We start from the raw sequence: 26,213 nt of genomic DNA, 5'->3' as shown, positions 1-26,213 counted from the left end.
AACACAAGAAAATAAATTACCAACACATCCATCACAGATTATTCTGACCATCTGTGCTTTATGCACCTTTTCTTAAGAAAAAAAATTGCTTTTCAGCTGTGCATAGGCTGTGCTTTTAGTTCATGTATAATGCAAATGAGCGGAGAAGCTAGCTAGAGGCAAAATCAGAGTTTAGATTGGCTGTTTATAAGGGTGACCTTTCCCTAAAATTCCTTTTTTCTTTCACCCTGCACATCACAGAGATTTAAAATCCTCATTGACTCCTGAAAACACAGCTCCGGGAGGACAAAGGATGATATATTCTTAACGAGTGTGTAAAGTATAGTAGTTCTAAAGACAATAAATGCAAGGTCACATTAGGGCAAAACAGTTAATTACCCACTTCATTATTGTCAAGGTTAATACAGTATTTGAGCGCAGGAGCTGTTTTTCATCTCCTCTTGGAAACAAGGCGAGACAGCCTTTCTCACAGACAGATCCATTATAGCTTATCACCGCAGGACAGGCCGCTGCAGAAGCGCCATGAAGGATGGCTACTGTCAGCAGGCTCCAGAGCCGGCGCCCAGCCTGTCCAGAGAGCGGTGGCAGTGAAATGGGAGCTGCAGCTCCAGCCTTAATTCACGGAGACTGCGCCCCATTGATTTAATGTACAAGGGGAACGGTAGCGTAAAATTCACCGGCACTCCTTCATCTGCGGACCCATTGATCCCTCCTCAATTGCCCAAGGCGCTGGAAAACGTCCTTTAATAAACATGGAGTATCGACCAGCACCGAGGCCAGCTTGCCCTGGGGAGCCCTGTGGGAGCTGCGCCCGCGGAAGGGCTCGGTCCCGGTTTTCCATGCGTGCCGAGGTGTTGTACGGCTTTCCATTACATGATCTCAACGGACAGAACAAAGGCCTCGGAAATCTTAGCCCATCAACCTTTGCAAAGAATACCTTGCTTTTATCTGCTTTGCCTGCAGCAGCTTTGAAAATTCCTTAAGTTTAAAAATATGGAGACCAGTCAGTGGTTAAAAAAAATTCAGAAAACAATCTCTGTAAATGTGTCTAGAGTACAGAGAGAGAATTCCCTCCTCCTCCTATGGAAGCACACTTTTTTCAGTTTGTAAAGCCTTTAAAATTAGACAAACTAGTCTAGTTCCTATGACACTAATGACCAGGATAACTGTGTTTATATCACTTTCCATGTAGCCTTTTTCTGTTACATTTTCTTTCAAGGTTTTTGTTTTGCTTTTTAAGTTAGAGCTCGAATTTCCCATCATTTGTGATTCCTCCCGTTGTATTTCTGTCCCATGAAGTTTTCCCTCTGCTCACTGATACAGTGCCCAGTAACTGGAGTCCACAGTCCCAAACCAAGACCCCACATTGTAAGTCCAGCTTTTCCACTGAAGTCATTCCTTGGAATTGAATACCTGGGTACTCCCTGTGGGCCTGGCACTCACTCCCTGCAGGCTTTCAGGTTTGGGAATTTGGGCCATGGTTATGGCAGCTCCCAATCTCAGGCTTCTTTCTGCACATACTGTACTTCCCAGGAAAGCTGTGGGTGCTGGTGAGCCCCCAGCACACACTTTCTCTCTGGTAAATCACTTCAGGACAAGTTAACATGGTACATCATGTGTTTTATTCTTTATTTATAACATCTTGCTTGATTTTATTTTTTAATTTTGATGCTCTGCTCATCCTTACAGAGCAATTACTTCTATTACTTCTTCAGACCAATCCTTCTTTGGGATATTCATTTGTTCTTTCAGCCTGGTAAATGGTTCTGCCCACCAGGGAGTTACACAGTATACTTCAGAATTGTGTATAAACATCTTAAGTTCTATCCAGATAGCAAAACACTTGACAATATGGAGTATTGCACGGGGTCTTGGTGGAACACTTCCCAAATTTTCTTCTCCAGGGACACTGCAGTTCTTTTGATAGGAATGGTGCTAGATGTTTCCTTGGAAAAGATCAAGCCTGGTGTAGGCTGGCTGATTTGGGCAGGGGGCATCTCACCAAATCTATGTCCTTCCATATAAGGGAAATGCAAAATTTTAAAACAAGCCAAAGCAAATAGAAATATTGTTGTTGTTATTAGCAATAAATAAGTGTCATAATTGCTAATAATTGTTATTCATCACAAAGCACTGACTATTCAGTGGAAAATGTGCCTCTGGAATAGGTAAGTTTTATCCTCCCTTTGTGCTGGCCATTTTCATTTTCTCATGGAAAAGAATCTGAAGCCAGTAGGATTTGCAGCCATCACACTTGCAAGTCACTGTTTGCCAGTGATCATCCTTAAAATGCTGGGATAAAAGAAAAGGGGTTTGGTTCTTAATCCCCTTAACTTCATCAGTCAGGATGAGACAGCACTGAGGTCCCAGAGCTATCTAAGACAGCTTCATCAGGCTGGGGCTTTGGTGGCAAATGCTTTTTTTGAAAAATCAGAATTTCCTGTAAGATCATTTTACTATTAGTACTATTTTTACATCCTCATAAATCAAAAAGGTTGCTCCCACGCATGCACCTGTCTGCAGAAAATCCCTGAACTGCAGGGATTTGTCACCAATGAATTCCCTAACATATAAACACTCAGCTGCATTCTTCTAAATCTTCCTTCTGAAGGTGTCTGAAAATCCTGGTTCCAGACAGCATGTGCCGGGAGGAGCAGAGAGACAACTCCTCTTGCTGTAACAGAAGAGGCCACTCTGCTCCAGGGGCTCCCTGTGACTCTGAGGCCCTTCTGTGCAGACCCAGCGTGGCTGCTCCAGGAAACCCCTCCTTTGTGAAGGCCAGTCCCGTGGGGAGTGTTAAATTGGCGTTTTCCTCCTCGGCAGGCATTTGCACAGGGGAGCAGGGTGGCAGTTGGGTATTTCAATCTTGTTTTCAATTATAAGCATTTCATTGTTGAATGTTGCTGGTTTATTATGTGATAATTAAATGTGAATGATCGCACAGTCATCCTGCCAAAGAGGCTGTAGCAGAATGAAACCAATTCCTCTTATCCTGCTGAATGGCTTTGGAGGCGAAAGGAGTGATCTATTTGTTGTCCCTTATTTTTGCTGTCCTATTGTTTCAGTACCACTGGCTTCAAAATAGCAAACTAGGCGAGTAATTACGGACATAAATCAGAGCAGGGAGCAGTGCGAGGTCAGGACTGCTTTGTTTTTCACCTGCTTTTTCTCAGCTGCCTTTTTGCTGGGAGACAGAGAGGCACATTCCTGTTAATTTTGTGATATTACTAGTGATTAAATGCTTTTTTTGACGAAGTTTGAACCCCTGAGTGCTTTCAAGCAGGGGTTGAGCAGCCTCACCATGCTTGGAACAATACGAGTACAGGGCCAGTGACCGGCCTGGATCTGATATGCCGTGGTTGGTGTTCAGTATTCCACATTCAGCATCTGACATGCCTGGTTGGTTCCCGATACACCACGGTCAGTGTGCAGCACAGGCTGCAGCCCACAGAGGGAAATCTCCTTGGGGTGACCACAGTTACTCCGTTGAGAAGCTCAGTGAGTTAAGATGCAGCCAGAGATATTTAGCCAAAGTAAATCAGCAAAGCAAATGTGGTTTCAGTAGAGCCTGGCTGATTTATGGCCCTGGCCACCGATCTGTACATCTCATTCTTGTCGGGTGTTTGTAAACGTGAAGTGGTGCTCAATGGCAGTCCCCAGGTGAAAAATGGATGCAGCCACGTGTTACAGCCTTCAGGTGGTACTGGCTAAAAAAATAAAATCTTTCTTGAAGATTTCTGCTCACCTCCCATCCTACCGGGAGCACCGGTATTTTGCACAGAAGGGGATAGGGATGGGCAGGGGGATCTTTGGAAGGCTTTGCAATCGTGGGACACAAACAGGGCCAGCACTTGGCATCCCTGATGTGGGTGTCCCAGAGCCAGGGTTGTGCACTGTGGCTTGCTGGATGCTGTGCGTTGCAAGGAGATGGAGTTGAGTATTTTTCCGTCTTTCCTGAGTGTCTTTTATGCTAAGTTAACTAAGAGGCAATCCTCAGTGGGGATTCTGCTACTCAGGAACATACTGTTTTGTGGAAAAAAAAAAAGAAAAAAAAAAAAAATTCAGTGCCTACTTAACTGTGCACTTAACTTTTCATTCCAGCAGTTTGTTAAAATAACACATGGAAGTCACCACTGAATGATTCTCCTTTAGCTTATCCATGCCCTGTAAATCAGATTCAGCCCACCAGTTTGGCTTGATGTAGACAACTGAATAACAACAAATAAAAAATAAGTAGTGGGTTTAAATGTCTCTGTTGTTGGCTGCTGAACACCCACCTCTGAAACTGGGCTTTTTGAGAGTGTCTTGGGGTTGCCTGTCAAATCCCAGCTTGCGATCTACACTGAATTTAAATGTTTCTTCATTTCTTCATGTCCTACTGTAAGTATTTATTGAGATTTTTTTTTTAGCAATGAGATACATGACTGAAGAACATAACACATTGCTACTGGTATTTCTGGCTGAATCACAGACTTTTTTCCTTTCTGGTGTTTTTTTTGGTGAAATACTAAACAAAAATCAGTATTTAATCAAAGCAATGTTTTTATTCCCAGACTATTGTTCGAGGAAACAAGCCTCGAAAGGATACTTCAATCAACGGCCTGCTGGAGGAGTTTGACAATATCTCAGTGACACGATCCAATTCCTTGCGGAAGGAAAGTCCTCCCACCCACCACCAAGGAAATGCCAACCATGTGCCAAGGCACCAGGAGGAAAATGGCTACATCACGTTTTCCCAGTACTCCAGCGAGTCAGACACTACCACAGACTATGTCGTGGAGAAATATCGGGACAAGACTCTGTATGGGGAAGAGTTGGACAGGTACTACAAGGGGAGCTACGCCGCCAAGCAGAACGGGCACATGATGAAGGTGACGTCCCGGGACATCTATTACTCAGAAGTGACACCCCTGCAGTCAGACCTCTCCAGGTTCCTCCCGGATTACCATGCACACCTGGAGGCCAAGCCCAAACCGCTGGAATATGGCGGCCTAAAGCTGGAGTATCAGCGGATCCCCAGCGGATCCTCCCTGGACTACAGGGATTCCTTCCCTTACGCCCCGTCGCGAGCGTCAGTGCAGAGCGAGTGCCCCAAGGAGAGGCTGGAGTACGGTGACAGTGACTGGGGGCACAGCCTGGGCAAGGATGACTATGATAAGAGGCCTAAGTCATCCTATGTGGACCCTGCGAGCCCTCAGCCAGCCATGAGGCAGAGGTCCAGGTCAGGCTCCGGCCTGCAGGAGCCGGCCATGCCCTACGGAGCAAGCGCCTTCAAAGCACACCAGCAAGGACATTCCTACAGCTCCTACACCTACCCCCGCCTGTCCGAAACTGCAGCAGGCATTCCCAAGGTAACCTGACCTGCCTGGGGACAGTGCTGCCAGGGCAGGGATCAGCCTCTCCAGAAGGGGAGTGCGAAAAGTAAAAACTTAAGGGCAAGGAGCCATGCTTGGGCACACGATGCCAAACATGGCTGGTCACGTCCCCAAGAGTTGTGTGGCTGCTCCTTGGCAGGTGTGGAAACCCACCTGCTCTACTTGGGTGTATGAAAATGGATGTCAGGGACCCGGGGGTTTAAGTTACCAAAAGGCAGGTTTGGAGATGCCCATCTTCTGGGGATTTTATTTGAAATTCCCAACAAGCCCAAGTTCTTTGGCAGTTATTTGTATCCTCGGGGGTTGCTGTATGCCTGAGAAGATCTCAGCAGGAGGTGAGACGCTGGTCTGGTTTGTATATCAGATACTTCTGTGTTCAAATTGTTGTGCAAGGCTGAAACCTCTGTGCTTCAGTGTTTATATTGTATTTATGCCATTTTTATAGTACAAGGTTTATTAACTCTTCACTGCGAAGGAGAGTAGGGGCTTTACCCCTTTCTGCTTTGTTTTTAAGCATTGAAATTAAATCAAAGCAGCTGATCTCACCCAAGGCATTTTAGATGTAGTTTAAAAAAAGGGTTGATGTGCTAGAAAGCTTTTTAGCCATGTTATCTAAAGGCAGCTCCTCTACACAAATCTGTCCCTGCTCTGCCACATGAGGTACATTACCTACACAAGCTTTCCTGCCCTGCCTGCAACAGTTTGCTGAACTCATTCAGTTCAGTTCAGAGTGCTTTTCTCACACCTCTAGTCACATAACCATGATGACCTGCTTAAGCATCTAATATTCTGCAAGAGATGCTTTTTCAGTGTAGCTTGCACTGAACATCACTGAGTTCCCCTAGCAACGAGCAGCGGGATGATCATTTTTCCAAGGCTGGGGTTGATGTGACGTTCCACGTGCTGAGGTAGGTGCCTATCAGTGGTGAGATCCGTTCTGCTCTCTGATGATACCTGAACATGCATTTGCTTGCTGGCCGTGTGCTCTGAGAACGTGGTTGTGTCCTGCTGCAGTCCCAGGTCTCTGCAGATCCCTGATACCCCGGTGTTGGAGGTTTGTGTGTGTCGTGCTTCCTTAGGTTTTGGCTGCTTTGCCATTACCATGGTGCAGTGACCCATGGGGAAGGATGAGCGATGCATTTTTCATCCCTCTGCATTAAAGCACAGAGCTGGGCTTTGGAGCTTGAGGAGAAATCTTGGGGGGAGTGGAAAAGTTACAGGTCTCTGTAGGTGCCTTTCCAAAGCTCAGGGTGTGGTGGGAGGAGTGTGTGTGGTAGTTAACTGAGTGCTGGTGTGGCATTTGGTGTGGATTCTGGAAGTTGTGAGGAAAATCTGGGATGGGGTAGCTGCCCTTTCCTTTACTGAAAGCAGTCATTTTGTCAGCGTTTAGAAAGGAGAAGGACAAATGCAGTAATTCAGAGGCCTGGTAGCACCTGCTTCTGCCAGTTTCACACCTTTCAGTAGGGCAGAAGAAGACAGAGGTGTTTTTTACAGGATTCCAGCAGTTTGAAAAATATCCATTAAAAGGCAGTAACAACTTTTATTAAAAAAAAAAAAAAATTATGCTTCCATGCAAGATTCATTGTGAGCTGTTCCTCTCCTCAGAGCATCAAAACCACTCCTACAACCTTGGTGTACTGAAACTTGATGATTCACTGTTAAATGCAGCAGTTCAATTCCCAAACCCGTCCACAGTTCCTGGAAGTGAATAGGAGTTTCTTGTCTTGGATGATTGCTGAAGAATCCTCTTTTCAAGGAGGCATTAGTAAGATAATGGTTCATCAAATGGGCTTACTAAATGAGAATCAGATCTCAAGTCAGATATTTTACAAATGAGATTGGGTTTAAAGTATAATTAAAAGGGGTGAAAAAGTAAGCGAAAAATCTGCAGGCAAAATGCGTGGCATCGAAGTTCGTTTAACAAGGATGTTCATTTTGGCTTGTAAACATGACTGACTTCAGTGTTTTTTGCAGGTAAGAGGTGTCAGATAAATCAAATGTCTGCCCTGTTTCATCATCAGTGACATCAGAGTTATTACATCAGACGACTTGCCCTGCCCTGGGCTTGGCCACTGCTGTGCAGTGGGACCGTGGAGGTGAAGGAAGCCAGAGGCTCAGATTTGGTACCCTCTGACCCACCCCTGTGTTACCTACCTGCCCTCCTGTCCTGCACACTAACTCTAGGGCATGGAGTTGCAGAGTCTGCTCTGTTACCCTCACCACACAGAGTTGATGTCCCACCTCAGTATTGTCGCACAATACCGAATTTGTCATGCCAGGTTGGCTTATTTTTGGCCACTCTGTACTGCATGGGATTTTTTTTGCCTCCTCTTCATCTCAGGCAGCCCTCTTAACTTCTGGCACCAAGCTCTATTGTTTCAAAACTCTTTTCCCTGTTGTTTTCCAGTAGGAGCTCTCCGTGACCCCCTCCTGTTCCTCCTCCAAGGGCCCATGATGTCTGCTCTCCCCTTTGCTACCTCATACTGCTGTAACATAGAAGTGTCTCTTACCATCGTCCTCTGTGTCCCTGTGCACCACGAGGACATTTCCAGCCTGGCAAAGGCAGGGCCAAGCCTTTGCTGTCAGGAACTCTCTCTTTTTTTCCCTGTCTTCCCATTCACATGCCAGCAGCTGTACATGAGTGCTGCCTGCCACCTCTGTGTGTGGAACAGGGAGTCTTGGGGGTTTCCACCAGCAAAGCACCGGACAGTAACCTTTGCCTTTGCCATGTCCCTGGGATTTACAGACCATCCATTCCATACCTTTGACTTGGGCAAACTGAAACCTGATCAAATGGAAATCCACTGTATGTCACGGAGGGGCGAGTCCATCCCACCGGGACTCGAGGATGTGGGCTCTGGCCGCAGGGCTGCGGCTGTGGCTCTGCCGCAGTCCCACTGCAGAGCGTGCGGGGACACCCACTCGGCTGAAAGGCTGCCCAGGCAGCCTCCTCACAGGGAAGGGACCCCTCAGGAGCAAGCAGGTGTTCCCTCTGCTTGCAGTAAAATGAGTTTAGACACGGTGTTACGTCCATGCTTTAATGGTGAAAAGACCCGAGTGCCAATGTGGCCGTGTGTGGATGCGGGAGATGCCGCTGTGCCATGATGGATGTTGTGTCAGAGCTTCGGCTGCTCCTCTGACCTGATCCTGAATGAGCGCAGGACTGTTTTCTTCTTCCCTTTGTAGTATTTAAAAGCTTTCCTTTCAGTAGGTGACTGCATTCAGTAGCAGAAATAGAATTATTAGTGGAATAAAGTATGTTTGATTTTGCTGTGATGTGGAGCACTGCGTCAGGACACAGCCTCGGAGGAGAGCTTCAGCTGATTTACTTATTATAGCTCCTGACTTTTTGTAACATTTCCTGGGATTCAGGAAGTGGGTTTACATTGTACAGCAATGCTAACCTCAGAAAGCTTCCAAAAATTCTTAGCAAGCACACTGAACCCCTGAATTTTCATTCTAAAATTTCACTGCAGAATATTCTTTTGCCAGTGTGTTAAGCTTAGGGCATACTCAGACATGGATGAAGCCTCGAATAATTCATTGGCGTGGATTTATCCATTTTGAATTTCTAGACCAGGTTTTCCCCATCTCAGTGGTTATAAAGAAAATGGTGCATTTTCAGCCAAAGCAATAATTTATTTGCCTCTACATACATGGATATATAGGACAGGGTTAGATTGAGTTTCCCTCCCTCCACCAAACCATCTGAGCACTTTTCCGCATTAATTAGTTTGGCAGATGTAATGTCCTTCATGAAATTCATGATGTCTCTGACTCCCTTCTATTTTATGGCTGCCCCTGCCTGATGGAGGAAGGGAAGGATGGCTGTAATCATGTGGATTTTTGCCTAAGCAATCCTGGCATCCTGGGAGGCGGCTGTACAGCCCTGTTCGTGCTCGCCGGATGCTCCCGATGGCGGGTGGCTGGCAGCGTGCAAGCCTCGCGTGGAAGCAGACTCCAGCTTTTCCGAGGGAAGCCTCTGAGCAGCCCCTCTGGAGAGGCATTCCCTCTTCCCCGCTAAAGCTCTTGTGGAATGAAAGGCCAGGCACGCTGGCTCACGCGGGAGGTGGGAAAGCGCCAACATAAAATTGCACTGGAGGCTTTTCTGCCCACACCGAGGCGACTCCAGCTCCAAACTCCTCCTCGCTGTGCAGAGCCCATGGTGATAAATCGATGCTGCGGCAGACTTTTTTTTCTTTTTTTTTTTGCAGTCTTAGCATAAAATGGTCAAATGATGTTCCACCGCAGAATTCAATTTCACAGTTCAGTTGGGTCCTTGATTACACTGCCAAATTCAGATTAATGTGCATTTAACTAACATGGATCAGGGACTCCTGGCCGGCAGCCAGCAGTAATAGTAGCAACCGTGGGCTGTGTAGAGTTTGCTGCTCTGTCCATCCCTGTGCACTGCCACTGAAATTGATTGATTAAATGAACTCATTGCCATAATTATTTGTAATTGTGCTACATGATGAGCCTGTGTCAAACCACCCCCTGCTCCGAGATGCTCCACACATCGTCAGGAGCAACATACTGTAAATGTGAAGATGTTCTTTTCCAGAGGAAATAAATATAATTTTGGGGTGGGTTTTTTTGTTCTGCATCTTTTGGGGGGTTTTAGTGTGGATAGAAGCAAACTATTATGTTTGTAAATGTGAAGTATTCGTTAGTCTTCAATGTAAGAAGCTTAGAGAAGCTTGGAAAATAAAAAAATAGAAAGGAACCTACAAATGAACAGGGCTTCCCACTGGGATAATTTCCTTTGTGATTTTCTCTGATTTCAGATGAAAATTAGCAGTTTTGTGACACTGCAGTTAAGTAGTGTGTCGCTGTGGAAAATGATTTAAGAAATGTTGAATTGAATTAGGCTCCTCATCAAATTCACGTAAGCAGTCACTCAAACAACAGCTGGTAGCACGGCAAGACAAGAGATGACAGGGATTTTAGGGTACCACCACCTCCACAAGAAGAGGTTGGTGGGTTATCCCTAAATTGCTGGAGAAAAACATAAGAAAAGGCTAAAAGTTGAGAATAAAAATCCAGGTACTGGTAAGACACAAATTGGAATTTGCCAAAGGGCAAATTTTTATCACATCCTTGGATGTGACAGGGATAGATTCTTGGAGGAAATGGCCCAGAGAGCCTGCAGGGCACTGCAGATGCAGAGCAAATACATTTCCTGAAGCATAGGTCCCTCCCAACCAGGGCCATTCTACGTTTCAGCAAAGACTGTTGTATGTACAAACAGGTACCTGGACAGAAAAATGCACCTGAGATGCACGAAAGATCTGGACTTCCCCGGCCTCATGTCAGTGGTGCTGAGGGCACGGGAGCCCAGTGGTCGGAAAATCCCTGCCCAGACAGGGGCAGCAGTGCCACGTTGAGCAGAACGGGGACAATGAGGGAGCACGTTGTGCCAGCTCTGCTGGGTCCTCCGGCGGTGCTGGAAACGAACGGAGTGGAGGGGCAGGGACAAAGGTGCTGCTCACTCAGCCTCACCCTCTGTGTTTGTGTTGCAGATGGATTATGACCGAGCACAGCTGGTTGTCAGCCCACCGCTCTCGGGGTCAGACACCTATCCCCGGGGCCCAGTCAAGCTACCTCAGAGTCAGAGCAAAGTCAGCTACTCCAGCAGCAGCTACCAGTACCCCCTGGTCTACCACAAAGGCCCCCACTATCACCAGCCGCCTCTCCAGCCCGGCTCTCCCTATATTTCCACCGCCTCCTACCCCAGCTCCCCGAGTATCACGTCAAGTGCTTATCCTCCCCCCAGCTGGGGCTCCTCCTCGGACCAGCAGCCCTCCAGGGTGTCCCACGAACAGTTCCGAGCTGCCCTGCAGCTCGTGGTCAGCCCCGGAGACCCCCGGGAGTACCTGGACAGCTTCATCAAGATCGGGGAGGGCTCCACAGGGATCGTGTGCATCGCCACCGAGAAGCACACGGGGAAGCAGGTCGCTGTGAAGAAGATGGACCTCAGGAAACAGCAGAGAAGGGAGCTGCTCTTCAATGAGGTACGTGGGTTGGGTGGTGCAACAGGTTTTTTAGGCAGCAGGTTTGACAGGAGACATGGGCCAAATGCCACCATCAAGAGCCAAATTAATCTTTCTAAAAGAGGTGGTGAGTCCCACACACATCTATGCTGTATAAATACTGTATAGCCAGACCAGTTTCAAGTGAGGTACAGCTCCTCCTGGCTTTAAACTATTATGTTGTCCCAGGAAACAGCTAAGAAATGTGTGAGCTGGTCCGTGCAGTGTATCAGGTGCTCAGACATAGCCCAGCTGCTTTTTTCTGACTGTCCTGACACAGTTTATTCTTCCAAGAGGGAGGATCCAAACTTAACGAGACTATTCAAGAAGCATGTGCACTATATTCTGGCATATACGTGCTTTTTGTTTCCTCCCTTCTTCCTCTCCTAACCACCAGCACTCCCTTTGTTTTCTTGATGGTTACTAAGCTAAGAGCTGGTAGTCCCTTTTTTATGGAACCGTCTGTGTTAATTCCCACATCTCCTTTCCTGAATGGTTGCAGCCAGTTCAAAGCCCACAGCTGTTTATGGGAGAGTGTTTCCCCATGTACGTTATTTTAAATTTTAGAACACTCATTTTCATTTGCCATTTTTTCACTCAGTTGTTTGGGGATGAGAGTACCTCCTGCACCTTGAAGAGCTAGTCCTTATTTAATTTCTACCTCTCTTAAAGAAGCTGATGGGGTGTGTTCAGTGCTCCCTTTTTGAGATCGCTTGTAAATATCCTGATCAATACCAAAACCATTGCAGGATCCCAGGAAAACCTGTGAAAATGAACCTTTTAATTCTACCTTTTGTTTCCTGTGTTCTAACTATAAGTTGGTCTTCCCTCAGCACATGACAGACTGATTTCTTTAAAACCTTTAAAAACTTAACACTTTTAAATTAAAATATTCGTTTTTAACAAACTTCATGCAGTTCTTCTTTACCCAGTGCATGACTGTCCTGGTTATTTGGGCTTGGCTTTGCCTCTGCTGGAGGCTGTGCTGGCTCTAACCGAGCGTCTCTTGAACAGGAACATCTTGAAGCAGGTCCTACGTGCTGTGCAGGACCAAGCTGCTTCCCTGACACGCTCCAGTCACTCGTGTCATCTGAAAATCCCTTGTCAGCAGTGATGAAATCCCTCTGTCTGTAATGAGGCATTCCCTGGCTGTTGTTCCCTCTCCTGGTTGCCATTCTGACACCCCTCAGTACCCTTTGGTCATGGACACTGTCTTGGCTGGGCTGCCCTCACTGTGGTGCCAGTTCTGTGCAGTCCCTTTTAGGTGCAGGGTTTGAGTCATCCCCTGTATCACCAGCAGTGAGAGACTGGAGAGATTGATGTCTCCAGACATTTTGGGGTGCATTTGTGTGCACGCAGGGGCACGTTGGGCCTTGCCCTGACAAGGGGCAGTGCCCTGCTCCATACCCCCCTAGAGCCAGGCATGGTGCCAGTTCCTGGCACACTGGGAGCAGTGCTCCACACCTGCCCCTGGAGCCCTAATCCAGCCCCAGAGTAGCCACATGATTGTAAATCCCACTCAGAGGAGGGGCCTAGGAAGGCCAGGGGGTATTCAGGCCAAACATGAGGCAAGCACTTGTCTTGACCCTACTGTCTCTTGGACTTTCTGTGAGCTGTGCTGGAACCCAGGGGTTGGTGGCTGCATGTGTCCTTCTCTATATATTTTCTATCTTTCTCTCTTTCTCCTTCTTCTAATTCCCTCTTCTCAGAATTTTTGAGTAACTTAAAATTGAACTTAAAATCAAATTAAAAGCTTAGATTTTGCCAAGTTGAACGGGCCAAGTTAATGGGCTTTGAGAAGTGTTTTACATGGATTCAATGTTGCACAAAGCCTTTTGCTGAAGTTCTCTGATTGCCAGTTGCCAGTAAAGCTTTTTGTTGTTTGACCTCTTGAGAATAACTTGTCGGTATTTCTCCAGTGTGTCTAACTCAGAGTACACAACAAACAGTAAGCCTTTTACAAGTGTCTTTGAGTGAGTTTTCTGGGGCCTTCCTCCAGCATTCTGACGGAATTCTGTGCAAAGCACCATTTGGTACGTGATAAAAATGACTTTGATGCGTTGAGCAATTAATCAGGTTAAAAAAAAAATCTGTTGTACTGAAAGCAACTGGCAATAAAAAAAACCAATTAAATAAATAGTTCTGTTCCTGCAGGCTGAAATAAAGCAATTATCTACTGTTTATACTCTATCAACTAGAGATTCTTTCTTCCTCCTGATGCATTTATGATGACTGATATTTTTATGTAAATATATTGATTTTGTTTATGCGCTGGCATAAGGATTAGGGAGGATGTGATTCATCGCAGAACCTTTCCTAAACACCAGGAGAAGAGTACAGTGAAAAAGAAGGTCAAAACAAGTGTCAGATAAGGCTTGTAGCATTCCCAGCTCGTCCCTTTGTGCCTCTGCAGGTTGTGATCATGAGAGATTACCACCACGAGAACGTGGTCGACATGTACAACAGTTACCTGGTCGGGGACGAGCTCTGGGTCGTGATGGAGTTCCTGGAGGGCGGCGCTCTCACAGACATCGTGACTCACACCAGGTGGGCTGGGGGCTGGGGGGGGTGTACAAAATACAGAGAGAAAACCACAAAACTGCAGAAAAGATACGTGCATGGAGAATAGATACCCACGTATGTTAGGCGTACACACAGTTAAACCCACAGGTATCATGCTGGCTTTGCCATCAGCGATAAGCCAGAATTGCAGATGAACTCCTGTTGATACCAGCATTCGCTAAACCAAAGGGAAAGCAATACCCTAGAGGGCCTGCTGGTAGATGGGGATTTGCTAACACTTTAGGAGGCACTTCAGCAGCAACACAAGTCCTAAAATGGCAAAAAAAAAAAGTTCTTTTCCCTGTTTGGTGATCTGTATTGTTGGGTTTGCTGTCATAACCACGTCTGTTGTAAGGCTAATTTCTCCTCACAAAGGTTATCTGCAAACCAACCCTAAAACATATGGGGAGAAGTATTTTTATATCAGAATATTTGTGCTTATGGTGGAGCACATTCAGTTAATATCACACCTACACACAGTAGGAAATTAGCCAGCACAAAAGCTGCAGTGTATGGAACTGTTCTACCTCTTCTGAGGGGAGACATTGTATTTTACAGCCCTCTTTACATCTGCTCTTTGCTCATCTGCTTCTGATAAGCTGGATAAAATGGGATTCTTTATTTAATTTCTTCCTGTTGAATGAAAGAAAATTAAAATTTCCACACCAAACCAGTGGGAGAGTATTTAAGGGGAACAAGAACAAAAGCAAGGAATTATAAATTAGAAAATTTGTCTTCTCTCCTAGTTTAATGATGCTCTTCGATCCTACCAAGAGTTGTAACACAGATGTTTTATTTTTTAGTGTTACCTTAGCTTACGTGCTGGAATAAATCACAATGTTGGAAGTATTTGCCAAACCATTAAAAGCTCTATCTTAGATGTGTCTGACAGAAGTTTAACAGCAAACAGATGTTCCCAGGACACTACTTCTTAAGAGCTGTCATCTATTTTTTAACTCAAAATAGTCTTTTCTTTATCATTGGGGTGTTTTTTTTACATTGCATGACCTTCCCTCAAAGATTTTGCTAAAATACTGCAAATGGCACACAAAGTTAAAGCAGAAATTTCCATGGGTGTTTTACTGCTCAGGTAAAAGAGATGCTGGGGACATCAGCAATGGGACAGTGGCACCAGGGTGCACAGCCCATCCCAGGCATTGCACTGTAGCTGATAGAATGACCCCAGAATGGGGTTTTTCAACTGTGCACAGAATGAGAACTCTTGCTGCTTATTTTTCTGCTGAAATACCCAGAATATTTTTATAGAAGGCATAAAAGTGCTCTCAAAGAGCTACAACCCAGGGCCTGATGTTTTGCCTACAGAATTAAGGGTGTTTTTTCTCATATTTATTCCACGCCTGTTTCCATCCCAGTAGTGATTTGCCCTGCTTGGCAAGCAGTGAGCTTACTGTAAATAAGGCATTTCCGTGATTTCCCAGAGGGAAACAGGCTACAGCACATGGCACACTCGGCTTTTTTAGTGCTGCAGGGAGACTGATCCAGAGCTTGCTGCAGAGCTGATCCCCACTCCTCATCTCCCTTTTTTTGACAGAAATAGGACCAGAGATTCACCCCACAGAGCCACTGCCTAAAAGGTGTCCTGTATTGTGGTGTGAATAGGAAGTTGTGCCTCTCCACATCCCCTTTCCCCTGTCTTCCCCAACACTCAGCTGTTCTTTCCCCTTGCTGTTGCAGGATGAACGAGGAGCAGATCGCCACGGTCTGTCTGTCCGTGCTGAGAGCCCTGTCCTACCTGCACAACCAGGGCGTCATCCACCGCGACATCAAGAGCGACTCCATCCTGCTCACCAGCGACGGCAGGGTGAGCACCCGGCCTTCCCAGCCCCAAGGGCTGCCAGGACAATACCTGTGCACAAAGTGGCACTGCCTGGAGAAAAAGAATCCAGGCAGGGGAAAGAATGGGGTGTGACCTGTGAATAATTTGAGAGCTGAATCTGAAAAACACAGGCCTGGTCTGGCCAGTGATTGACATCTGTGCTGCAGGCAGAGTCCTTGGGGAGGGATTGGAGCTGTCAGAAGGCAGTGGCAGAGGAAACCATGCAGCAAGGGTGATGATCAGGTGATGGGAGACCACCTTCTGGGCTGCACCACTCCTACTCTGATGCCTCTCAAAAAACACTTCCTTTTTACTATACTTAGTTCTGTACATGTGCTCTGCTTCTCCAAGCTGCTTAGGAGGCCAGCATCAATCTATGCAAATAGCAAATAATCTGCATTACTGCTGAAACCCTCCCCAGATGGTGAGAGTAGCTTTCACACTTCCAAGATGCTTGATGAAATCTGTCCCACGCTTCCATTTACTTGGATGAGATGCTGCTGCCTGTGACTTGCTGTGTCTTTGTGTTGTTAATGAGCAGAGGGAGAAGGGGACAAAATGCTGCACGTGACTTGCTCAGTAAACAAAATGTAGTTTGCACATAAAAAAATAAGGGTTGCTCCACTGGTAGTACACACCTGTCTAAGGCAAGATGTGGAGGGTTGGACTGAGCTTCCAAACTCAAGAGCTTTGGTTTGGAAGCAGATCCAGACCTTCCCCTTCCAGAGGTAAAGCTCTTGGCTTCCCAGGCCTGGTCTGACTCTTGAGCCAAAGGCTTGTCTGTCTACTTTGATGCCCACTTCACCAAGGGAGAGGGAATTTCTTCCTGCAGCAGTCACAGGCTGCTCCTGTTAATCCTGTCAAGGAAAGAAAATCCCACGTGTGTAGGAGTTTCTCAGTTGTGATTTCAGTTCATGTTGCTGAAATAACATCTGATCTGCGCTCGGGATCTGCATACAGTGCCTCATTATACTCATTACTCCAGCCCTTATTATCTGCATTGCAGATTTCTTCATGGCTGTGTTGTGCAATTATCTTTTTTTAGAAAATCGTCGTCTTTTATGTACTCGAATGAGCAATAGATATGCAAAACCTCTTGTGCTCCCACAAAAGAAGACTGGGCTCTGCTTCCAAAATATGCATTATTTCTTCCATTCCTCATCGTGTAAACTGAAAAATACATTTAGCAGGGAGAACTTGGCTATTATTGGCATTGTTTTAGAAGTACCAACAATCATTTCATAATTCTGTTAAAAATAATACCCATAACTTTTAAAAAAGTAATGTCTGTGCTGAATCCAAAAGAAAATAAGTGAGTGCTGACAGTGAGTCTACACAATGCAGGGATTTATGCAGCTTCCCACTCCACTTGTCTTGTTTGGGCTCACTTTGTATCCCCAGGCACTGATGGGATACACAGCCTGTGGACCTTGGGCATGGGTAACCACTGAACTGTGCAGTGATGGGGGTTAGGAAAATGTCCAGGAAAATCCCTTTGGTAGTTTCCAGGCCTCTAAGTAAGTACTCAGAGGGTTAAAAAAAATAGTTTAGCCTTAAGAAAACAAGCTGTTTCTGGAAGTGGGTGATGTCACCAATCCTCAGACCAGCTTGTTGTGGTTGGAGGTTGGAGGAATTTTCACCTTGGCATTGTACAGCGACAGGGAGGGGGAGGTGATAATTTTCCATAATTTTTGTTGTTAAAAAAAACTGTCATAAAAGTGTGAGCCAGGCACATGATGCAGCAAGAGCTGCTCTCTGGAGTGCTTGTGTATCCCATTACTTCTATTTCAGGTCACTGCCACAGCTACTCAAGGACAGTACTAATTCCTGAGTTCCCAAGCAAAGGGAACAGGTTAAGTCTTTTGCAAGGAGTCTTGTACCCTTCCCTGCCTTCTCCACCTTAGCTCTCCTGCTACACAGAGATGGCAGCTTCTTCAGTGATAGTCCACAGTGTGAGGTCCTGGGCTTGACAAACCATTGGAAGAGGTTTTATTTTCTGTGGGTGGTAAAAGGGAATGGGGGTGAATGCCACTTGTTTCCCACATTTTCTGGCAAACTCAGAGATTGTACAAACAAGGAGTGGGAGGGGTAATACACCTATTCACTTGGAATATGTGTATTACTGGATATCACATGTTGAACTACAAACATGGGGGTTCTATTTGGAATATTTTGTTTTCCTTCCATTTTTAAGTGTTACAAGCCATTTATCACCTCTGCATCCCTTGCTGGTGGAGAGGCAATGGGCTGTGACAGATGATACCAGGAATGAGCAGCTCTGCCACTCTCCTACATCTCCCCTTGCCTTCATTTTAATGAGCTGCATGTTCCCCAGGCTGTGCTCCCATCTCCAGACATTCCTTCAGAGCTGGGCTGCTGTCCTGTCCCAGGAAAACGCTGCAGCTCCAGCCCTGTCCCTCCAGCTGCAGCTTGAGGTGTGTCTTGGCAGAGTTTGCCTTGTTATTCAGGAGGGGCTTTTACTTCTTCTTTGCAGATAAAATTGTCCGACTTTGGGTTCTGCGCCCAAGTGTCAAAGGAGGTCCCCAGGAGGAAGTCCCTGGTTGGGACACCCTATTGGATGGCACCGGAGGTGATATCCCGCCTGCCCTATGGCACCGAGGTGAGCACAGCGGGCACTGCCAGAGGGGATATCCCAACTCCCTATGGCACCGAGGTGAGCACAGCGGGCACTGCCAGAGGGGATATCCCGCCTGCCCTATGGCACCGAGGTGAGCACAGCGGGCACTGCCAGAGGGGATATCCCAACTCCCTATGGCACCGAGGTGAGCACAGCGGGCACTGCCAGAGGGGATATCCCAACTCCCTATGGCACCGAGGTGAGCACAGCGGGCACTGCCAGAGGGGATATCCCAACTCCCTATGGCACCGAGGTACCGAGGTGAGCGCAGCGGGCACTGCCAGAGGGGCTATCCCAACTCCCTATGGCACCGAGGTGAGCACAGCGGGCACTGCCAGAGGTGATATCCCCCGCCTGCCCTATGGCACCGAGGTGAGCACAGCGGGCACTGCCAGAGGGGATATCCCAACTCCCTGTGGCACCGAGGTGAGCACAGCGGGCACTGCCAGAGGGGATATCCCAGCCCCATGGAGCTCTGTCAGAGCTGTGCAGTTCGGAAGCACTTACACAGGTATGCTAAATAGCAGCAATTACGTTTGCCCCCGAGTGCTACATCTCGCCTGGTTTGAAAGTTATTTCCCCAAGATGAAGTCATTTAGCAACTCCATTTAGTGCTCTGAGCAGTGTAATGCCTTTACATACTTCGGTTTGGGGTGCTGCAGTAAAGGAAACTGGCCTCATTTGCGCATTGTGAGAGGCCCTGTGCTGCTCTTTAATATCAAGCCTGCAGGCTGGAGCTGGTCACAGGTGTGCACACCTGCATGTGCCAAACCAGCAGCCTCCTCACACGCCCTCCCTGCACAGCCCGGTCACATCAGCATTTGCATAGAGCCAGTCTGCTTTCATCCAGCTAAAGCCTGCCATTCCCTTCCTCTGCAGCAGTGCCAGCAGAATCACAGGTCCTGTAGGGTCCCAAACCCCAGGGCCAGCTGGGTGGGTTGCATTGCCACCCTCTCTGGTAGGATTGGTCTCCGCATGGGCTCATTCCTTGCAGTCATGGCTGTCATTAGCTGAGAGACAGGGGTAGGAAAACCGCTTCTGTGGGAGCTATTTCAAGCGCTGCCAAATGTTCTGAGAAAGGCAAAGTGCACATTTTTACTGGAAGCCTTCAGAGGAGTCCAGCAAGGTGTGGCCACCCGGCAGCTCTGCAGTGCCATACCCCATCCTTTAGGCTGCTGTGAGTCACGACACTCCTGCCCTGCAAAGCCTGGGAAGAGCAATCCCCTGTGCCGCGCTCAGCCGTGACAGTGACTCACAGCGGGGACACGGCTGCCTTTGCTCCTCTGTGTGGGGACAGAGCTGCTGCCTGAGAGTGCTGAGAGGAACAGCTGCAGAGCTCGACCCTGCCAGGCAGACAGAGCCAGGAACACGGATATGTTTCCACACGGGTACGCATATCCATACCTATATAGAGTGTAGGTATATAGAAATACAGATACACACAGGGAAGGGGAGATGAGCTGAGCCAGGAGCTGCTCCATCCTCATGCTGCTCTGGCACGGCACAGCAAGAGCACCCTGCAGGCACTGCTCTGCACACTGCTCTGTGCTGTTGTAGGAGACATTCCAGGAATAATAGCATCAACTATTATTAGCCCATTAATAGCTCTGGGAGGATTAGGAAGTGGTTGAACTTAGGGCTACATTAAGTTTCCCCACCAGAAGGGAAAGAAAAAAAGGATTTAAAGCTAAAGGATAGTGTTGGCAAAAGAGCAAAAGCAGAATGAAGTGGCCCTGGCTGTATTTGGGCTGGCAAATGACAGGAATTACAGAGGATTGGGATTCTGGAGCAGCTCTGCAGCAGGCCAGAACTAAGAAAAAAAGTTGGGTTTTTTTGTTTTTTTTTTTTTGGAGCTGGAGCTGAATCACTTTCCAGAGTTCTTATATATTGTGTTACCTGTGCTGGCTGTAAACAGGCCTGGGTGTAGTGAGTGATTGCATTTGCCTTGGGGTCTTGAACGGAGTTCCTGTAGTCTTTAAGCTTCAGGGGAATAAAGTGATTTCACAGCTCTCCAGCAGCTGCAGAGCCAGCCTGGGGTTGGTGTTCAGTGGGTGCAAATCAGTGCAACTGGAATGCAGGGCAGCAGGACACAGCCTCTCCAAGGCACAGAGCTTCCAGTGGCCAGCACCTAAACCAGCTACAGACCCAGGTTTATAAATCCCTGCTAATCTATTTTGTCGAGGCACTCAGTGCTCCAAAGGAAAATCATGGTTGGCTGGTTAAAAAAGAAAGATGGATGGTGCTGGCTCTGCAGTCTGCTGGCTTAGACTGGCAGCAGACAGCAGCATGAGCTGGCTCCGGGGTTTGCATGGTCCCATGTGCTGAGCCTGTTGGCCCCCCTGCTCTGCCAGCAGTGTTCATGGCCCCTGTGTGTGTTCCAGGTGGACATCTGGTCCCTGGGCATCATGGTGATCGAGATGATTGATGGGGAACCCCCCTACTTCAACGAGCCACCGCTGCAGGCCATGCGCCGCATCCGGGACAACCTCCCACCCCGCGTGAAGGACATGCACAAGGTCAGGCTTCCTGTGGGGATCAGGGGTTTGCACAGTCACGTCTTCAGGAACACTGCAGGCACACATCTGCATGCCCAAATGATAACTTAGATCTCTAAGGCCCCACCTTGAGCCGGGGATCCTACACAGGATTCCTGTGGAGAGGAAGTGAGGCCAAAGCCATTAGTCATGGCCTTGTTTCTGCCTGACTCTGGCTTTGCTTTTGCAGCCAGTGGTGGCAAAGGGAGCTAGGCAGAGCCTCATGCTCCCTGTGCTTCCCACCCTGCCCAGGGACCAGAGTACATCAGCTCATCGGCCCTGCTGCAGGTGGGTTGGTACATCCATGCCCTGTGCCAAAGCCTTTGGGCACCTCCCAGTTTGGGTGTTGTTTCCATCAGACCTGAGCCCTCAGCCTACCTTAATGCTTAATTGGGTACCCCAGTGGTACCCAAATACTTCAAACATTAGCAGCACATCAAAGACCCACAGCCCTTCAGCTCAGCACAGCTGTTGCCATAGGGAAGATCAGAGTGTCCCCTTGTCTTCCCAAGAAACCAGCATGCACAGAGCTAGCCTAGCTGGAACTGGGTGTTTCTGTCCACCCCTAATGCCAGTGTGGTGTTTCAGGTGTCCTCGGTCCTCCGGGGCTTCCTGGACTCGATGCTGGTGCGGGAGCCCTCGCAGAGAGCCACGGCACAGGAACTGCTGAGACACCCCTTTCTCAAACTGGCTGGGCCCCCCTCCTGCATTGTGCCCCTCATGAGGCAGCACAGGCATCGCTGAAGCTTTTTGGGAAGAGGTCAGTGCAGAGCCTGGCTCATGGCCATGTGGGAATGCCAGCAGTTGTGTGGGATCCGCAGGCAGGGAGGAGGAAAACCTTGTGAAGGAAACCAGCCCTGCGGAAATAACGTGGTGTTTAAAGAACCCCAAAGCCCAGGCAGTGCCCTCTGTGCTCCCTGTGTGCCAGGGACAGGGAGCAATCCCGGCCAGGCTCCCAGCACTGCTGTCTGCTGGGCCATCCAGGCAGAAGGCACCAAATGCCAACGTTGGAAAGGTAATTTTAGCAGAGGAGAGCACAGCCAGAGCGAAACACCAGAACTTTAGTGCAGGCTACAGCACTTCTGTTTTAGAAGAACACTTTTCTGACAAAACAAAGCACTTTTTATCTCAGTCAGAGCAGCGCAATGTATTTTGCAACAAGTTTGTAATTTTCTGTACAGTACGTTTTGATAACTTGCAGTACTTTGTCATGTAACTGTTGTGTTAGTTGAAGTAATAAGTGTAACTTAGCAAGAATTTGAGAAGATGAAGTTTCCTACTTTTTTAACCCTTTTGAAAACAGGAAAAAAAAAAAAAGAAACCACAACCACCTTTAGGAAGTTGTAAGGTTTTGCAGATTTCCCATGGGGTGAGGAGGGGGCTCATCCCGCCCTCACAGAAGCTGGAAGAGCAAAGGATCACTGATGCTGGTGGGAGCACCTGGTTTGGGGCACTGGGTGCCAGTGGCAGTCCCTGCTCTGCTGAGGGCCAGCTGTGGTCAGGGGCTCCCCTTTCCCCCCTTGGCCCAAGGGGCCTCCCAGGCCGGGGTGATCCCTCTTTTTTTCTGCCACCACACAGCCAGTTCTGCCACCACAGAAGCCTCCACTATTTCTGTCATGCTCTGGCAGTGGAGAGGGAGGGCAGGAGCCCTTCCTCCTATCCCAGCGGGATCCTGGAGTTCCAGCAGAGCCGGGGGATGGGAGGGGATGGGACGCGCTGCCAGGCGTTTGCCGTAGAGGAGAAGTCGTGCTGCTGTCTAGACCTTTCTGAATGTTGATGCAACAGTTGACTACTGCGGTACAATTTTGTGTTATTTGTTGGATGACTTTGCATGTTAACTGTAGGCCTAATAGATTTGCCTTTAAAATTTTTAGAAGTGCTTCATAATTATTTCAATGAGAAATTAATTTTATTTATTAAATGATTAGTTGTTCTTAATTCTGTATAATACAAAAGCCATGTTTTTCAAGTTTGTTTTTTTTTTTCTTACTGACCTCATTTTATGGTATCTTTAAGAACCACAAAGCCAACTTTGTGAAAACACAGTTTCTTTCTTATTATGGAATTTCATAGTTAATAAATTGTTATTTATTGTAGTAAATTATAACCAAACATCTAAACCTGGCAGGAGCTGTTGCTTAAAGATCTTCCTCTGGAAGAAAAGAGTTGCCAATAGTAAAGAAGCTCCTTTAGTTCTGCCCTTAACTTAAAGAGTATTTGGAGGGAGAGAAGAAATTTTAAAAAGAGAGAAAAAAGGAGATGAAGATGAGCTGGAACATGGAATAGATGTTCTTACATCTGTGTCTTATCCCCACTGCTCTCTCTTCCCAACCCTGTTTGCACATTCTAAGAAGACACTGAAGAAAATGTGTTTGGCTCCCGCCGCCCCACAGCTCCCGGAGCCCACCCGGCCGGGAGCAGCACCCACAGCCTCCCAGGGCTCTCTTTTGTAGTCTTGACAACTCAGGAAACCAGGCTGCACCAGTCCAGGCAATGGCATATGGCACAACTTAATACTAGCCACAAAATTAACTTTTTTAACCATCTTTGAATAAAAAAATGGGGTTGGTGGGGGGTTTTTCTTCAATATTCAGCACATTTTAGGCTGTACAAGTGAAGAATTTTCTGCAACTTTCTTATCATTAGATACTTTAAACAGTGTTCATTGAGTTTACTGAGAGTTTTGTCGATTTTGAAGGGGGTTTTTTGTGAACACCAGCTACTGGTGAGACAAATGCACATGCAAGTTAAATAAATTAATTAATAAACACTTTAAGTTTCAGTGTGGGTTTTTTTTACCATGCCTTTTTTCTAGTTTATAGATTTGACTCAGTCCCACAGTATTGGACCAAGCAGATAACAAGGAAAAAAAGTGTGTTCTTATATATCTATATGATACACATACATATATAAATAAATAGATACATGTATATAAACAGTGATTTATAGAGCTGCCTCAAGTGATTTCTAAGTGTCAGTGCATTTCCACCTTCCTTTCTCTGCCCCTTAAATAATCCCTTTCTTTTTTTGCCTTACACATCCCTAATTTTTAGCTCACAGCTGTTGATCTCTCACACCTACTGAGAGCAATTCCTCCCCGTTCCCCCAGTAGCATCAGTCAGCTGATGAATCTACAATGTTATTTGTAAGACTTGAAGATAGCAAATGAGGATTTATATTACTTTTGGGTGCTGACGTCAGTAAATACTTCAAAATACATTGAAAAAATGTAATGCCATCACCTAAAAACAAACAAACAAACAAACAAGGCATGTTAAGAGCATCCAATCACTCAGAAGCTGAGGCTGTGCTCCAGGTATGGTGGGATATTCCAATGAAATATTCCCACCTGTCACTAAGGAATGATGGCTTTTTCTGAGCTCACAGCTCTAAAACTATTCCCAAATACTCATAGTAGCAGAGGCCAGGACATTTACTGACTATGTCAGCCCCCTCCTCAGCAATACATCAGTAAATTATAATTAAAGTTCTAATCACAAGTACTCTGTAAGTCATTAGCAGCTGCTTTAGTAAGTGCTTAATTATTACAGGTTCTTACAGAGCTCAGTAGGGTGATAAGGTGTATTTATCCACCTTCTACTGCTGTGTTCATAAACATCTATAAAGCAAAGCTTTCAATTTGCAACTCACCCATAAAAAGCCATCAATGAATGAGAGCTAAATACAAAATTAAATCACAATAAAGTGCTGCCGTCCTCAAGATGCTGCTGCAGCTTGACAGGCAGGAGGGAAGCTGGACATAATCTCTCTCATAAATAATTTTTCATAAATAGACTTGAAAAGCTTAAAGCAATGGAAAAATCAGGTCAATTTCAGTAAGTTTTGGCAAAAGGATGGAAAGAATTAAAAGACTTAAAGGGTTTTCACCCAAAACCGGAAATAACTTTTTTTTTTTTTTCAACCAAGATACATCAGTTTGGGACACGAACTCACCGACCTGAAATTATTGTTTCTTTTTCCTTTCTTCCCCAAAAAGGAAAAACATTTCAGTCCAACAAGAAACCAATATTTTCTGTCAGTTCAGAAAATCAAGAAATTAATTATTTTATTCCTGGAACTCCAGTCCCTAGTAGCTTACAGACACACTTGCCCCCTGAAGGTGATGCCAGGTGCTTCCTAAGGGAAACCCTCATCTGACATGAAAACCAGCAAATGTCCTTCAAGTTTGTGGGCACAGGACCTGCATCAGCTTCTGGGGGCGGGGGGGTTGTCCCCGTCCGCTGGCCACCACCTCAGTGCTCTGGCCAGTGCACAGGCACCAGGATCAGGCAAGGACAGTCTCTGTGAGTGCCCTGACAGGGTCAGTGCAGGGTGAATTAAAAACAGTTCACAGAGTCCACCATAAACGAGCCTTTTCTCCATCTTAAATCCACAAAGCTGTTTGGGAGCATCTCCCTGTTACACCAGGCAGGTCTTGCTCACGGGTGCAACAGAAGAAGCAACGCCAAGGGACTGAGACCCACCAGCAGCTTTACCTGGACAAGGTACAGCCACCTCCCAGAGCAGCCTGGGAATGGTGTCCAGGCAGCAGCTCTGTCCCTGGCTACTGCCCATCCTGCACTAATACTCAGCAGCTCAGCCAAGCCCCAGGTTCTGCTGCCTTTTACAGCTCCATGTGAACCCCCTGAACATGCCCCTCTTCCAAGGGAGGAAGCCAGCCAGGTGGGAATATCCTCTTAGGGACCAGGATGGCTCCAGTTGGGTGCAATTTCTCCCATCATTTCCACAGCCACCTTGCCAGAATGTCCTATCCAGGAGACAAATGACAGTGGAGGGGCTCCTCTGGCATCTGCAGCTCAGCTGTCGGCTTCCTTTCTTTATTTAATCATTCTTTGGGATGTCACAGTAGCAGATGTGCCAGGCTGATGGGAGCTGGCCGGGAGAGCCCTCCTGGCCCCTGGGCAGACACGGGTGAGGCAGGACAAAGCTCCTCTCTATTAAGGATGAACCTTTAATCCTTTTATTCACCCTCCTGATACCTCTGGCTTTTTCTAACTGCCTCTAAAAGAACCTTTCTATTTCTTTGTTAATTATCAGCTCATTGTACACAGTGGCACTTGGTCAGCCTAAAGCTCACCTAAGACCCTTTCTCTGGAGTTTTAAAGGAAAAGGGCAAAGCCACAATCATCATTAGTGCCATAATTTTGCTTCTTGCATCCAAATGAGGAAACAGCTGAGCATAACATTGAAATGAGACCAGAAATAAGACAGGAC

General features: G+C 46.9%; 1 protein-coding gene and 1 long non-coding RNA gene across 14 annotated transcripts in view; one reads left to right on the top strand and one right to left on the bottom strand.

Annotated features, from left to right (window-relative positions):
- PAK5 (p21 (RAC1) activated kinase 5) overlaps positions 1-23,754 on the top strand; it is an 87,252-nt gene extending 63,498 nt beyond the window's left edge. For 4 of the 13 annotated variants that reach the window (XM_039568868.1, XM_039568872.1, XM_039568869.1 and 1 more), the window contains 7 exons: positions 4,554-5,351; positions 10,898-11,389; positions 13,821-13,954; positions 15,665-15,791; positions 18,301-18,816; positions 20,826-20,960; positions 21,567-23,754. In XM_039568868.1, coding sequence (XP_039424802.1) covers positions 4,554-5,351; positions 10,898-11,389; positions 13,821-13,954; positions 15,665-15,791; positions 18,301-18,816; positions 20,826-20,960; positions 21,567-21,722 — 2,358 coding nt within the window. In that variant the 3' untranslated portion in view covers positions 21,723-23,754. Of the gene's footprint in view, positions 1-4,553; positions 5,352-10,897; positions 11,390-13,820; positions 13,955-15,664; positions 15,792-18,300; positions 20,961-21,566 lie in introns of those variants that run through there. The other 9 variants (XM_039568866.1, XM_039568865.1, XM_010403035.4 and 6 more) reach the window with 9 other exon arrangements.
- Positions 1,616-11,338, bottom strand: LOC120411683. The gene is made up of 2 exons (XR_005604166.1): positions 11,252-11,338; positions 1,616-4,023 (listed from the first exon to the last, which is right to left on the bottom strand). It is a non-coding gene; the product is annotated as an uncharacterized LOC120411683 (long non-coding RNA).
- Positions 23,755-26,213: the final 2,459 nt, after the last annotated feature.

Source organism: Corvus cornix, chromosome 3 (assembly GCF_000738735.6).
Source record: "Corvus cornix cornix isolate S_Up_H32 chromosome 3, ASM73873v5, whole genome shotgun sequence".
Lineage (NCBI taxonomy): Eukaryota > Metazoa > Chordata > Aves > Passeriformes > Corvidae > Corvus > Corvus cornix.
Note: the sequence above shows the minus strand (reverse complement) of the source record. Positions and strands in the feature narration are given on the sequence as shown.